This window comes from Crinia signifera, chromosome 8 (genome assembly GCF_055691185.1).
Source record: "Crinia signifera chromosome 8, ASM5569118v1, whole genome shotgun sequence".
NCBI lineage: Eukaryota > Metazoa > Chordata > Amphibia > Anura > Myobatrachidae > Crinia > Crinia signifera.
The window spans coordinates 11,527,638-11,544,182 of NC_139224.1; the positions used below are offsets into that span (position 1 = coordinate 11,527,638).

At 48.1% G+C, this 16,545-nt stretch overlaps 1 protein-coding gene across 5 annotated transcripts in view; it reads left to right on the forward strand.

Moving 5' to 3' along the window:
* IL5RA (interleukin 5 receptor subunit alpha) overlaps positions 1–16,545 on the forward strand; it is a 71,213-nt gene that overhangs the window by 48,770 nt on the left and 5,898 nt on the right. For all 5 annotated transcript variants that reach the window (XM_083155760.1, XM_083155763.1, XM_083155761.1 and 2 more), the window contains exons 4-8: positions 7,379–7,532; positions 7,608–7,743; positions 8,380–8,570; positions 9,805–9,944; positions 16,301–16,457. In XM_083155760.1, the coding sequence (XP_083011886.1) occupies positions 7,379–7,532; positions 7,608–7,743; positions 8,380–8,570; positions 9,805–9,944; positions 16,301–16,457 (778 nt within the window). The remainder of the gene's footprint in view (positions 1–7,378; positions 7,533–7,607; positions 7,744–8,379; positions 8,571–9,804; positions 9,945–16,300; positions 16,458–16,545) is intronic.

A 16,545-nucleotide genomic window follows, 5' to 3' on the forward strand; every position in this document is an offset into this window, starting at 1 on the left:
TCTTTGTATAATATATAACACCTGTTCTGTTTTTTACTGTAGGTGTTTTAAGTCAGATCTTTTACTGCTACTATTACTGTTTATGTAAATGCATTCTGAATGACAGCAACATCCTACCATCCTTCTACAAGAATATATAACCAACTAGGTGATTCATCGAGTCCCGTGCCCCCCCTCCCGCAATTCGCAGACCCCCCGCGCACCCCCCCTCTTGCAATTCGCAACCCCCCTCACGCGATTCACGCCCCCTCCCATGCTTTGCGGAACCCCGCCCTCTCCCGCGATCCGCGGACACCTGCGTCCCCTCCCTCCCTTGATTCACGGCACCCCCCGCGCCCCTCCCACAATTCACGGCACCCCTAAGCCCCTCTTTAGTCCCCCGTATACTCACACACCCCTTTCCCTACCCAGCTTCCTGCTCTCCTGAACCGTAACTTCCACCACTGGGGAGTCGCTGACGCTGTTTTGACCACATGCCCCTATCATGCCTCATAGCCCAGCCTCCTGCTCTCATGCACACTAACTCCCACCCAGTAGGAGGAGACACTGACTCAGGGCCACCATCCTGTACTGCCACGCTGGACCCTCACCCACTGGCAGAAGCAGCACAGTGTCTCCCACCCTCCTCTTTAGTCCCCCTTATGCCCACACACCCCTATCACTACCCAGCCTCCTGTTTTCCTGTGTCGTGACCTCCGCCAGTGGGGAGCCGCTGACTCAAAAACACCCTACTATACTATTGCACACACACACACACCTAAACAACATGCACACACAGCCCCCACCCACACCCACAAATGTCACTGTACCATCCACACTATCAATGTACATCTCACTCTGTAACCGCTTTTTAATTAAACAAAACAATACACCCCCTTCCACATCATATGCTCTCTATTTAACACATTTCACCTATAACTTAAGTTGCAATACAGGCATCTTTCATACAATTCTAACCATCTTTCTCATATACAAATGTTCACAAATTAAGGGGGCGCAGCCCCTTACGACGGTGTGAAGATTGCCCGTAGGGCACGATGAATCACCTAGTTTCAATATATATATATATATATATATATATATATATATATATATATATAGCAAGCGGTGGTGAGCCCGGCACTCGTGCAAGAAATTCAGAGTTAATGCTGAGGTGCCTTCCCAGGAAACACACAAGTTGCTCCAATGTAGATAAACGAAGAAAGCGGCACTCTGCAGACTGTATTAGGTGAAGTAAAAAGCCTTTATTCCGACGGCGTTTCGGGTGTTCCATATTCTTGGAATCGATCTCTGAGTATGACGGTCCTCCTATTCGTCTGGTGCTCCAGCTGCTGAGGCTCATCCTTACTCATAATTATTTTATTTTTGACAGTAAATTTTATTTGCAGGTAGCTGGCTGTGCTATGGGGTCCCCAGTGGCCCCGGCATACGCTAATATTTTTATGCATCACGTTGAACAAGGCTTATTTTTCCATCACAATAATTGTATACCACAAGTCTTATTTTATCGACGTTACATAGATGATTTACTGATTTTTTGGGGTGGTGGGCCTGAGCAGCTGGAGGATCTTTTGGCAGTTCACAATCAGACCACCAGTGTGATTAAATTCACACATAGCATAGATTCTTCCACAGTACACTTTCTGGACGTTAATTTAGTCATTTCTAATGCCTGCATACAAACCCAGTTGTTCATAAAATCCACAGACCGTAATACGGTCTTACGCAATGAAAGCTTCCACCCGGTGTCCACCCGTAAAGGCCTACCTTATTCTCAATTGTTGAGAGTAAGGCGTATTACATCTGAAGCTGATCAGGTGGAACCGGCGTTGGACGCTATGGTCGCCAGATTCTTGGATAGAGGTTACCCCATGAAAGAATTGTTGGCCCTTAAAAAAGAAAGTGCTTAACACCCCAAGGGAAGTATTATTAAAGGGTAAGGGACGAGATTCATCCTCCATAAACAACAAAATTCCATGGGTGAACCAATTTTCTATTGGCAGTAAGGAGAACATCAAAAAGGCCAAACAATTTTGGCCAGTGATATGTATGGATAAGGATTTGCCCCTCCTTAAAAACACCAAATTACTCCCTAGTCTTACCAGGGGGAAAAATATTAAGGACCAGGTGGTGAGGCTGGATATTTCAGGATGGGATAAATCATCAAGTACCTCTTTTCTGGGGAGGAAAAATGGCTGTTACCGCTGCCTGGGCTGCACAACTTGCAGATCCATGACAGTTGGCGCCACTTTCAATCATCCTCTCTCAGGTAAACGTATACCCATAAAATTTCCCTTATCATGCCATTCAGCATTCGTTATTTATGTCCTCACCTGTCCCTGTGGCCTGTCCTATGTGGGGAAAACACAACGCACCTTTAAGGAGCGGATGGCCCTACATAGGTCAGGCATCCATCAGGGACTCTTGAGTGGACATAGCGATCAACCAGTTGCACGCCACTGCATCAAGTTAGGCCACAGCGTGGCTAGTATGAGATCTATAGTCATAGATCAAGTACCTGCTTCCTTACGGGGGGGCAATCGTAACAAAAAATTGATGCAGTTGGAGTGCAGGTGGATTCACTTTCTGCAGACGTTGGCCCCGAGGGGTCTTAATGAACAATGGGGGTTACAATGTTATCTTTAACATCTCTTAAACTACCTCCATCGCATTGGTCCTTATTATGATTATGATGATGAGTGTGTATCCCCATGATATATATTTGATGTTATTCTGTGTCATGTGGTTTTATATAATGTGGTTTTATTTAATGTGCGCTTTTTCTTTGATGTATAGTGCTTTTGCAAGTTAAGGGGGGTTCTCTCCACTTATATCCAGCCAGCTACACGTTATTCAACGTGAATGTTTCTTGGTTAAATTTAACCTTTAATTGGGCATAATCATTATAGCATAAAGCCCATACGATATTGTTCATTGGTTGGCAGGGTCTCATGTTTTAACATTTTTTACTTTTACGTTCTATTCTGATCGTTTTTATCATGTTGACTATAAATGTGGTGTTTATGTTTTGTAGGTTGCTAGGTTACGCTGGTGACTCCGGGACGCAGCTATGTGACGTGGGGTATGGCTAAGCTAGCTGGGAGCAGTTCCGTTCGTGTGTAGACAGCAGAGAGGTGCCGTCATCGCGCTCTTGTAACGTGATGCGTCATCAGGATGCGACACGCACATGCAGGCTGTGTAACAGACGCTGGCCTCCGCAGTCACTGGCAGGTGAAACCGGTAAGTCCAGGTGATACCTGATTGATTTTGGGGGTGGGATGTTCTGTGTCCTATATATGTATTGCTGTATGTCAGTTGCACTTGTATGTCCTTGAGAACGGGGTAACACCCGAAACGCCGTCGGAATAAAGGCTTTTTACTTCACCTAATACAGTCTGCAGAGTGCCGCTTTCTTCGTTTATCTATATATATATATATATATATATATACGGGGTTCGGCGGCGGCACTCGCTATATCAATAATAACTGACTCAAAGAGCTCAGGTAATAGTTATGACGTTTCGGAATTTATTTCCGTCCTCAGATCATACTAGGTGATCAGGGGCGGATTGGGGACTAAAAGTGGCCCTGGAAAATTTCTGGAAGTGGCCTCATGTGGGCGGCAACAAATCAAAAATGGGCGGAGCCAACATAACAGTAGGCGGGATTACCACATCACTATACTTTGACAGGCAAAACGAAAGCATCAATAGTGTCTGAATATCAAATTGATTAATATTAACTCCTCCACTCCGAAGAAGGGGGTGGGGCCACTCAAAAGGGGGCGTGATCTTGAGTGTAGTGTACCACACCATATACCACTTCTACACATTATGCAACAAAATAGTAGACCTCATTATACCCGCCACTTACACATGATGCAACACAGATTGAGCCAAAATTTACATAATGCTACAGAGATTACGCCAATACTGTATTCACAACATGCTCCATAAATAGGGACATTGCGTCAAAAATGTGCACCATTACACGTTAAGCCACACATCATAATGTTCATTACGTATAATGCCAAACACCATAATGCCAATTACAAATTATGCTACATAAGTGCTGCTTACCTTCATGCTCGTTGCCAGGGGTTCCATGCTCATTGCCATGTGGGATTCCATGCTCATTGCCATGTGGGAATTTTCTTTTGTGTCCAATGATGCTTATGCAGAAAGAAATAGTGGGTCCTGGACTCCTGGTGAGTGTGTGTGTGTGTGGTGCGGGGGTGGGCGCACTGGCACCCAGTATTGGTGCAGCATAGCGGGCACAGGGTCTGAGAACGGATGGATTGCTGGATCAGTGCTGTTAGCAGTGAATAGCTGGAGTAGCCACAAGTGCCCCTTTGTTCCCTGCTGCTGCAGGTGGGTGGCTTATAGCTAAACGTTATATTCCCCCGCAGAGATGTCCGGCTCCATTAGAGGCTGCACAGTGCAATGCCCCAGCAGGTGTCACATTATAATGGTGTGACTATACAGCCATGTTTCATATGATCGCCTACATGGTGTACAGGCATAACGGTCCCCACAGAGGAACCTAGGGCCTTATTTTGGTTCATTCTTTCTGACAAAATCCTTCTTAGATGGGCAAAACCATGTGCACTGCAGGTGGGGCAGATGTAACATGTGCAGAGAGAATTAGATTTGGGTGGGGTTTTACTTCAAAGTGAGATCTATATTGCAGTGTAAAAATAAAGCAGTCAGTATTTACCCTGCACAGAAACAAAATAACTCACCCAAATCTAATTCTCTCTGCACATGTTACATCTGCCCCCCTGCAGTGCACATGGTTTTGTCCATCTAAGAAGGATTTTGTCAGAAAGAATGAACCAAAATAAGGCCCCTAGTTCTATTGTCAATGCATGCATGTCATGTTGCTCTAGCACATACATGTGCAGTATATAGTGCGGGTGCAGAGTATAGGGGTGCAGGGTGTGGGGGGCGCAGGGTGTGGGGAGTGAGGGGTGTGGAGGTGCAGGGTGTGGGGAGTGAGAGGTGTGGAGGGCAGGGTGTGGGGAGTGAGGGGCACAGTGTGTGGGGAGTTAGGGGTGTGGAGGTTGTGGGGGCGCAGGGTGTGGGGAGTGAGGGGTGTGGAGGTGCAGGGTGTGGGGAGTGAGGGGTGTGGAGGGCAGGGTGAGGGGTGTAAGGGGCACAGTGTGTGGGCGGTTAGGGGTGTGGAGGTTGTGGGGGTGTGGAGGTGCAGGGTGTGGGGAGTGAGGGGTGTGGAGGGCAGGGTGTGGGGAGTGAGGGGCACAGTGTGTGGGCAGTTAGGGGTGTGGAGGTTGTGGGGGCGCAGGGTGAAGGGTTCAGGCTGTGGGGTGATGCAGGGACCGCGCACAGAATTTTTGCTACAAAATCTTCCTAGTGTCTTCACAGCCGGGCAGAGAGCAGATAGCTGCCCGGCTGTATTGTCAGGACACTGCAGCAGTGCAGCAGCCCTAGGTTCCGACTCCCGGTTATTTTAAAACTTGCGCTGCTGCAGCTGCCTGCCGGGTCCGCAAGCCAATCGGAGCTCGCTTGCGGTCCGACAGCCAATCAGGAGTGGTGTCTCCTGATTGGCTGCCGGACCGCGAACGAGGTCCGATTGGCTTGCGGACCCGGCAGGCTGCTGCAGTAGCGCAAGATTGATTTAAAATAGCCGGGAGTCGGGACCTAGGGGGGCTGCTGCAGTGTCCTGAAAAAATACAGCCGGGCAGCTATCTGCTCTTGTTTCTGGCGGCGGGCGGGTGCTGATAGTAAAATAAAAATATGAGTCTAGTCCCGGGTCCCCAATCAGCGGCCGCCGCCGCCGCACCCAGTGCCCTGCCACTAGATGCGGCCTCGCCTCCTCCTGCTCACTGTTCTCTGAGTCCCGGCGTACAGTATTAGTGCGGCGTCGGCGGCCGCTGATCAGGGAACCTGGCGGGACTGGACTCATATTTTTATTTTATTGTGGTCGAATCGATGGCTGGTCGGCGCAGAGGATCCAGGAGGCGGGGCAATGGACGCCAGTCACAATTGGTAGACTAGCGTCGCTGCCCGCTGGCTCAATCTCTCATAGGAGAACAGCGGGCAGGAGGAGGCGGGGCCGGGCCACTATGTCTGACTGCACTGCAGCCAGTCCAGCAGCCAGTGACAGTCAGGGTCGGAGGCCACCCGGCCGGGGACTTCACTGGGCTGACCCTGATACTGACGCCGCCTACTGCTGAGCGGCCTGAGCCAGGTGAGCTGCCGGCCTCACTGTGCACACTGTGCAGCGTGCTCTGTGCTGCCCCTGCTGGCTGCTGCACAATTCGGCCTCAGTAGCAGTGGCCTCCCGGGAAAGTTCCCGGTAAATAGAATGGCCAATCCGCCCCTGTAGGTGATTCATCGCGCCCTACGGGCGATCTTCACACCGTCGTAAGGGGCTGCACCCCCGAGTCACTGGGGGTGCCGCGAATTACGGGGGGTGTGCTGCAAATCGCGGGAGGGGGGTCGCGGGGGGTGCCGCGAATCGCCACAAGAAAAAATCAACACAGAAAGGTCAACACATGTAAATGTTGACATAAGTGTGGCACTTCATTGGTGTCCATGTCGACACATGAGAATGAATATGAAAACATTGAAAAAGTGAAAAATAAATCTTGTCAACCTTTTTCATTGTCGACCATAGCCATGTCAGTGTTTTGCATGTGCCATTTAATCGTGGGGATGCCGTGAATGGGGGGGGGGGGGGGGAGGAGGGAGGGAGGTGCATACCTCCCAACATGACCCTCTCCAGGAGGGACACATTGCTCTGTTTCTGGACTTTCTTCTTAATTTATGGATTGCCATCGCCTGTGCTTAAACACCTTTCTTATCAATTACCCTGTTTAAAATGACAGGTGATGACAATCATAAATTAAGATGGAAGTCCACAAACAGAGCATTCTGTCCCTCCTGGAGAGGGTCATGTTGGGAGGTATGTGGGGCGCTCACCTGGTGTGTCTGGTGAGTAGTTGTGTCTTTGCTGTGTAACATGGAGAGGCAGAGGGTGTCTGGCACTGTCTGTGGGCTCACTGGGCTGGTTCTCTGTCATGTGAGTCAGTCATGTGAGTCAGAGGCTCCACCCAGCGTTACAGATCCAGACACACTTTGAGTGACAGATGTAGCCAAATATATAAGATATATATATATATATATATATATATATATATATATACTAAGTAAGTAAGTCCACTCGAAGCAGATGCCCACTCGAAGCAGATGCTTAGAAAGCTAGCAGATGTATTTTCACTTGCTGCCAACAGATGGCAGTGTTTCGGGGTCACACAGACACTAGACATATACATAGGTGATAAATCCTATGCACATGTACATTACCCACAGCCGGGGCATAAGATACAAGCTATAACTTTTGCTTATTTCCTCCTAAGGCGATTGTCAGCGAGAACCATTACGTATACCCCATGCTCGCCCTCCATAGAGGGCTGACGGTGCACGTGGCAGTAATGGCAGCAGATCCCTGGGACAGTGCAGAAGAGAATGAGACCCTTGAGTGGGTGTCCCAGACGCTGCCCCCATTCCCAGGTGAGTGCTGCTCAGAGTCAGGGAGTACTCACATTATTTTCTCCGTTTGGTTTACGGTTCCAATTTATTTTCCAGGTGAGGAGGGAACAGCGGCCAAACAGTTGTCCTGCCAGATTCATATAGAGGGGGCATCATGCCAATGTGTGCTGAGGTGTACCTGGCTGCCCGGGGAGAAGGCCCCGTTAGACACACAGTATTACCTTTACTACAGGTACAGTAATATAAGACAGTAACACTTCTAGTAGAAAGCGAATGACGTATAACAAGGTCTGGTCCGTGCCCACACAACACTAATACTACACGTGCAACAGCGACTGACTAGGGACCTTATTCAGGTTTGTTTGTATGACCGTGTATGTTCACACGCGCCCAATGTTTTGATTTTGAGCATGCGCATTTCTGCGCACGTGAATGTGCTCAGTGCAAACTGTTTGCATTGAGGATGTGTGTGTGAGTGTGTGCGTGTGTGTGAGTGTGTGTGTGTGTGTGGGGGGGGGGGGGGGGGGGGGAGAGCACTGGGGAGGATGCACCATGTAGGGTGAGGCAGGGTGCCGGTGGTCTGTCATTCATGCTGTGCAAATGTGTGTAGGTCCTCAAATGGATCTCTGTTGGGCTCCCTCCAGTGGCCACCAGTGGTAGCACAGGGGTGAGAAGCAACATTAGGCTTTTCTTTCCTTGATGATGATTTGTTGGATGGGTTCATGCAACAGTTGTGCTGGAAATAGTAGTTCCACAAGCGCTGCAGCGCCGCCGTTTGCCCATACCTGCTGCATGGTATAATAATGTCGGACCAGTAGGTAACACACCTGTGTCTCACACCAAACAATATAGTCTGTGTGTTTTGCAGGCATGGTAAGGTCACCGAGCAGTGCCAGAATTACATAACGGAAGCAGGCGGGGGGAGGCAGACTGGCTGCCACATTCCGCTCCGTCATCTCCATATAAATAAGCCAGAGCCGATCCTGGTCCACATGAATGGATCCAGCCGGAGCCTGGAGATCCGGGGCCTGCAGGAAGTCTACCAGTCCAGCGATATAGGTGAGGAATCATTGGGCCTAATTCACAGAAATGTGACGGCAGACAAGAAGCATGTGGCCCACCCAGTCTGCAGGTGTACATGCACACGCTTACACGCTAGGGTGGTCGGGATTCAGTAAAACCTACCCGTATATTGTGGGTTGTGGGAGAAAACCAATGCAAGCACAGGTAGAACGTACAAACTCCACACAGACGAGGCCATGCATTGCATTCGCAGCACCTGTACATCCTGCTGGTAATCCCTCCTTTGCGTGGATATCGCCCATTGCGTACATACATGAATTAGGTCCGTGTTACACACTGAGAAATTCACAATGGGGCCGATTCAGGCCTGTATGTGCAACACTCGCCGGGGCGTTCGCAAATTGATGGACAGACAGTGGGTGCACCTGTGGAAACGCTGGGTGGGCACCTGCAAGTGCAAGTCTGAATACTGGGTACCAGGAACCTGTACTCCGTGCGGATGGTAATATCAAAGTGCTGCGATTGGCTACTCTATGACCTAGCTCCTCCCACTTCAAGCATATATGGGGGCCACCCAGAAGTTTGCTAAACTGAAATACTCTGAGCTCCTGTCCTTGCACCTTGCATGTGATGGCTAATGTATTGCAATGAATCATTTCTCATTGCCGTGGTCTATATAAGATATTATAAGAAATTATAATTATCGCTATCAATTGGTGAATACAGGTACAATGGGACACTGATGTGGTAGGTACATCGCTGCGTGTGTGAGATCACTGTTGTAGGGGTGTGGGGTCAGCAGTGTCACAGTGCCACATGCGGCTAAGCCAGATATTCTAAGCTTCAGAGAGAGATAAGGTTGAGAGAGTTAAAGTGCCAGCCATCCAGCCCCTAAATGTAACTTTTCATACACAGCCTGTAACACGGCAGTTAGGAGCTGATTGGCTTCTACTTTATCTCTCTCTGAGATGGATGTATTAAGCAGTGATAAGGGAGATGAAGTGATAAAGTGCCTGGTACTGTATCACCAGCCAATCAGCTCCCGAGTCCCTTTTTAAACCCAGCCTGGAACTTTACAGTCAGTAGCTGATTGGCCGGTGATAAAGTACCATGCACTTTATCACTTCTCCTCCCTTATCACTGCTTCATACATCTGCCCCTCTGTGTTATCTCTCCCCGAGGATCATTACATCATCTGCCCAAGTATGAGTACTCCATTATACCATTATATGTCTGTGATGTGTATTTCCCACGTCTCCCCCTTCCGCAGAGGTCCTTCCCCCAGTCCCTCAAGTGTCCTATGAGAAGGAGCCGGACATGGGTGTGACATGGACCCAGCCCATCCCTCAGTTATCGAAGACTTGTTTCTCCTATGAAGTCAATATCTGGTCGGTGGATAATAATGAGACGGTAAGCGGCCGGAATTCTTATATTCAGTAATAAGGTTTCATTTATAACTTCTGTAACTGTTCTGCTACACCGGCTTCTCAAACTCAGTCCTCAGGACAGGCCATGTTTTCCAGGTCACCCAGCAGGAGCACTGTGTATCACCAGCTGTCACACATTACACATCCATGATCCACAGGTGACCTGGAAAACATGACCTGTCCTGAGGACTGAGGTGCAGATTTATTAAGCTTCGGTGAAGTGATAAAGTGTCTGGTTTTTATCACCGGCCAATCAGCTCCTAACTGTGAAGTTACAGGCTTGGTCTGAAAAATGACAATGTACATACATAATATATTTAATACATATATACAGTACATACATAATATATAATGTTTAAGATTAAAATGATAAAAAAGGAATTCAATAAAACGTAAGTTCCTCCAGTAAGTGGCAGCATCAGCGTTGAATGCTCGGAGGGTGGCAGCAGAAATCTCAGCAGCAGCTGTGTATACATTAGCAAGGAGATATCTGATCTTTTCATAATCCGCCATTCGCGGGTGTTAGTGGGGGCGGAGCCAATTCTTCAGGGGACGGGGCTTAATCGCAGGCCCTGGCAGCTGTCTAAATGACCTGAAAAAAATGTGTTCTTTTAGGGGGTTTCTGGGTACTCAGACCCCCCCCCCCCCTGTGTGCGCCACTGCTCTAATGCACAGCACATACAATGAGAATAGACACTGGAGGCTGATAGTGGACTATAGGATCCAGCGCTGACTATGGTGAACTGTTGCTGCTGCGACTGGGATTCCAACGTTCCCCAACAAGTGAGGAAATGTCAAGAAGAATATGGGGCCTAATTCAATACCGCTTGCTAAGCAGCAGTCGTTTGCTGGTTACTGAGCAGCTTAAAGGCACCTTCCACCTTGCCGAATGCCTCCCCACCATTAAATCCCCTCAGTAACGTGCAAGGGGGATGTATGCGGCAAACGCATGCGGCCGATGATCGCCGATCATCGATGATTTCTCTCCCCTTCGGAAATAAAAGTCTGTCTATTCTAAACTGTCTTTCATTTCTGTCGGAAGTCCGCCGAAGAGGGGGCGTGCCCTGATGTCATGTGACATCAACCACCCACCCCAGCAGGCATGGTCCAGCATTTTCACGGGGACGTCCAATGAACGCTGTGTGTTCCCCTGCATTCCACCCTGCCCGCCTCCAGCTCTCGCTCCACGCAGCGAACGGCCCGGCGAGTGTGTAACTCGCGGAAGCCATTCAGTGCTTGCACATGTGCAGAAATGCGCACGACCATCGGGCTGGAGCCGAATTTCGATTGCACCAAGTGATCCTGAATCGGCCCCATACAGTGCAGCAAATAACCAGAAGTACAGTGACCGGTTTAAAAAACATTGTAAATTAATTGAAAAAAATAAATAAAACAAAACTAAAAGTCGCCTTTGGGACATACAGGTCGGTCCTCATACACTGCTGATGAAGTTAGGGAAACAGCCCCTCCCATTGCGCCCGGTTCCGAGTGACATGGAGCACCTCACGCCAAGCATCTTGCGCCGTGTGACGTTTAGGCACGTAGTGCAATAAGAGGACGCATCTGTACGCACAGATGGCTTATAAAACATTCAGACACAGTTGCAAATATTCCAGAATTGTTATAGATGATTGAACTTGACATCTTTTGGCGGCCGTTGTTTATCTGCTGGGATCAGCAGGCACGGAAGGATCCGTCACTGGGGATCCGATCGGAAGCACGGTCCCAGCACGGCTGTAATTCATTCAACAGATGTTAACTAGCAAAGCAAATATGTGTCCGGTAATAAGGTCTCTTAGGCTTGTTCCTTATGAATTGGAAGCCTGCATTCAGATTAAAACCAATTCATCCCATACATGCTGCCTGGTAGTTTACCATCATGGCACCTAGAGGGCAGCATCTGCAGTGGGGTAAACCAGAGGTTGTATTCCGTGGGCTGGTAGCTGAGCAGTTAAAACAGTGCAGCATTTAGAGACAAAGGCAAAAGCATATTTTTATGGTGCGGCATAGCTGGATGTTATGTACGGTGCGGCAACGTGATGGCATCGCCGTGCCCTGTCTGGCTTCACTCTACACCCGGGAGTAGTCAGTGTGTGGCGAAGGCTTAAATGTCCTTATGGACAGCTGGGAACACCACCTAAGACTTGGGTGCCTTATTGTCCTTGCAGGATTGTAGGAAAGTATTCACAGGTCTTCAACCTGTGGCCCTCCAGATGTTGTGGAACTACATTTCCCATCATGCCCTGACAGTTTTGGCAGCTCTGGAGAGCCACAGGTTGAAGACCCATGGAGAAGCATACCACCAACATGACCCATTCCAGGAGGAACACAATGCAATTATAAGTGATGAATTTATTATTTACCAGTTCTTAACATACAGGTGTGATAACCACAGGTGTATGTTAGTTGTGCTCTCTTACCGGTGTTTCCACTTGGAGGGTGCTGCTTCTTCTTCTTGGGGAAGAATTGAAGGCGGGAAACTGGATATTGCTCAAAATGGTTAACCCTTTATTTTCACCATGCTAAACAACCAATTGTTTAAATATCAGTAATTAATACACAGTGACAGTTGAATAATGTTCCACATCCGCTATCTAACTACGATCACAGGGATCGCTACGTCCCCTTTTCTTCCAAAACAAGGGTTAAACAAATAATCAATGCCTTTCACTTCTTGCTACTGTTAACTGCACCACTGTCAAGGAGGTACTCTCAATGGAATATAACCTTGGGCATCATATTCACATAAATCAAAACAACACAGATAATTATTATTGCATAGGCAAAGATAACCAGAGAAATGTCATTGCATGCATAAGAATAAACAGAGAATTATTATTGCGCAATAATACATATTTTATAGTGCACTTTTAGTACCGGAGATGATATCACTGTTAGTCCTTATAGAATCCTTGGGAGAGGAAAGTTCAATCACCCCTTAAAAGTCTAGAGTCTATCACAGAGATCCCAAAGGGGCAATTCCTGCTTTGGACTATAAACTTGTACTGAATATTTGTAATCCACTGGGTGTTGAACATACTTAGTGAGATAATAAATGTCTTTCCTGCAGCAGTCTTTTGTTCAAGAGGATCCAACTTTAAGAGATTAAAAACAAACCAATGCAGTAGGATATTGGTTAACTCAGCTGCCTCTTCTATAAGCTGTAACCACATGGGCCAATGATCCTTTCACCCCCTGCCACTGAGCAAGTCTGGAGTTATTCAATACTGTCTATTAACATGAAGGTCTTTCTTGGTGTGGCTGGTTACATTTGGGAGAGGGCCACTTGAAGATGAATTCTGTTTGGCCAGCTTCTTAAAGTGTCCATTTACACAAACTTACATGAGATCCCAGTATAACCTGCTGTTCCAAAAGCTTCCCACTGCTCTCTCTGCTCTCCTCATGCTCAGCCACTTCCTGGTTTCTTTCTCTGTCCTGCAACTTTATTTAACAAAATGCAAAAAGCACAGTTTGGCTGGGATAGTCCATTCCCTCCATCCTGGAGGGGTATTTACCTTTTAACAGAGTCCAGTCTCATTCAAATAGGCAATTTAATGTATGCTGCATACATATATCACACAGGTAGCCTTTATACAGCGGTGATGCTGAGCTAATTGGCAACAAGCCAGAAGGAGACTAGTCACATTTTGCAGAGCTGTGAAGAGGGAAGGGGGTAGAAAAATGTATTTCTGTGTAGGTGGGGGGAAAAATCCACATTAAATGCAAACCTGACATGTCAGAACAAATGGGATAGACACAAGCTAATAAGGCAAAAAGGCAAATAATTATTTTGTGATCACATTGATATGTGAAAAAACAATCCACCGGCCAGTAGATGGCGCTGCTCGGGAAGGAAGTTGCTGTGCAATACTGTGTCACTACAAATCTCACGCAGCATAGAGATGGGCAAAGTGACTCACTAAGGAGTGTGGTGATGAAATGAGCGCTCAGTGCAAAGATCCTGTTCTGTTGTACGGCTCACTAGCTCACTTTGAGTAAAAAGAATAGTTATTTATGGTTTGAGTGTTGTGTAGTATCTGATCGTTTTATTTACATTTCAACTGATTCTAGTAATGTAAAGCGAATTTCGTACATTAATCTCACAGGTAACGGTTATTTTCACTTATTTTTTTATTTATCCTGACACTTTTTTTTTTAAGCAATGCAATACTCTCCAGAGTTAGTACATCTCAGCGGCCATAGGTGGCAGCGCTGTGCTCAGACATGGGTTGGTGTGGACTCTGCGGAGCTGGATGAACTACATTGCCCTGATGACTCATGAGTCCTTGCAAGTAGTTCAGTTCGGTGAGTTCAGTAGTTCACTGATTCGTACAGGTAACTGACTCATACAGCCCAAATTAGTCAGTCAGTACAGTTCCTCTAAGCTACCGTGTGTGCCACTGCTGTGCTCAGGCAAATGCATTGTATGAAAACGAAACTGAACATATTAACAGTAGGCCTCCAAGAAGAACTGAAGATTTACCGTTCACCTTTTAGTGAGCAAAAGTTCACTCACTCTTTTAAAAGAACCGTTCAAAAGAACTGGTTCACTCCTGAACGGCCATCAAGAGGGGTCTGTAGGAGATAGACTGTTAAAACTAGCAATATCTGAGTGCTGCGCCTCAGGATGCAGCTCGGATCACCCTCGCGACTGGCGGTGATGGCTACACGCAAAAGCAGATTGTATTTATCCTGCGTGCAAAACACATGAATGTTTCTGCCCCCTAGTCCAGGTGCACAGTTATTAGTTGTTGTTGCGTCACGCGCACCTCAGCATCAGCCCCACTAAGGCACACGGAGAAGGGTTGTACAGACTCTTCCTCTGCGATCTCCCTGCTAGGGTTACCACCCGTCCGGAATTACTCCGGACAGTCCGGTAATTAGACCGGGTGTCCGGAGTCCAGACAGGTGCCGTTCCCGGACTATACATAGTCCGGGAATAAGTCCCCCTCTCTGCCCGCCCTGGTCGCCCGGCTCCCTCCGCTGTGCAGTGGCGCCGGGCGGGTGCGGGACTGCGGGTCGCCATGATTGCTGAAGCCAGCAAGGAGGCGGGGATCGATGCAGGGCAGGCGGGGGGCAGTGCTGCGGCGCAGAGTGACCAGTCACTATCAGTGACTGACTGTCAGTCACTCCTCCGCATCGCTCGCTGGGAGGAGGGAGGCGGAGTCGGACGGAGACTGAATGGACACACACAGATAGTGTGTGTGTGTGTGTCACTGTCTGACTCCAACTCTTTCAATCTCCCGGCTCCTCCTCCGCATTTGGCGCTCTGCCTCAGGGTGACACAGCCAGCCTCGTCGCTCTCTCTCTGACAGTCACCAACCAAGGCAAAGCAGGCAGGCCAAGGTAAGGTTAGGACAGTCAGGAGCTCAGTCAGCAGCGGCTCCTCCACCCAGCCAGCCTCCTTCACCCTCAGCCACCCACCCTCCTAGGCCAGAGAGGATAGAGCGGCAGAGCCCAGTCAGCCACCCAGCCTCCAGGCTCCACCACCGACCCTGGGCCTCTTAGAAGAAATATAAAGTATGTACTTACATCATTTATTTAAAAACAACAAATAGACTCCTTCATATATGATAAATACAATGGTTTATCACCTGAAGCTGTGTGGCATAACATGTAATGGGCATTATGGCATTTTGTACACTATGTAATGGGTGTGTGACGTGTAGTCGGCATTATGTTGAGAATTTTTGACGCAAGCCCGGCACGCACTGTCTGTGTTATTCCTTCTTTGCAAAAAGCTTTTTCAGTCCTAGCATATCGTGTAATGGCCATTGCGGTGTATGGCGTAACATGTAATGGGCATCACGCTGTGTGGCATAACATGTAATGGGCATTATGGCATGTGGTATACTATGGCATTTTGTACACTATGTAATGGGTGTGTGACGTGTAATCGGCATTATGTTGAAAATTTTTGGCGCGCGGCTACGGCGCGCACTGTCTATATTGTTCCTCCTTTCCAAAAAACTTTTTCAGTCCTGGCATATTGTGTAATGGGCATTGCAGTGTATGTTGTAACATGTAATGGGCATCATGGTGTGAGGCATAACGTGTAATGGGTATTACTTTGTATGATGTAACATGTAATTGGCATTATGGTATGCAAAATCAAGAATGAAATTGAAGCAAAGGTTAAAAAAAAATCAACATAAGTTGGGTCAAAGGGCGGAGCTGGGGGTGGGGCATGGGCGGGACAGTGGGTGTGTCAAGGGGCGGGCCACTGTCCGGGAATCTCTCAACAAAAAGGTGGTAACCCTACTCCCTGCACCCAGGTCATAGTCTGTCTGTCACTGCAGAAAGTCAGGTTATAATACACTAGTTCCGTTCTCTCCCCAGGTTACAGTGTCATCATCTGCATTTTGGAGGAATACTCTGCAGAAGACCACCAGCAAGCAGTGTCTGCGGGTCAGAGCGGTGGGAAGGAAACCCTGCTGGTGGAATACAAAGTACAGCCCATGGACGGAGAATATATGCATAGGGGACTGGGAGACAGGTGAGGTTAGGATATGACCACTATACAGTATGTACACGGCGGGGTCATTGGTAGATGATTGCCGGCCTGTAGTTTCTATTCCATACGT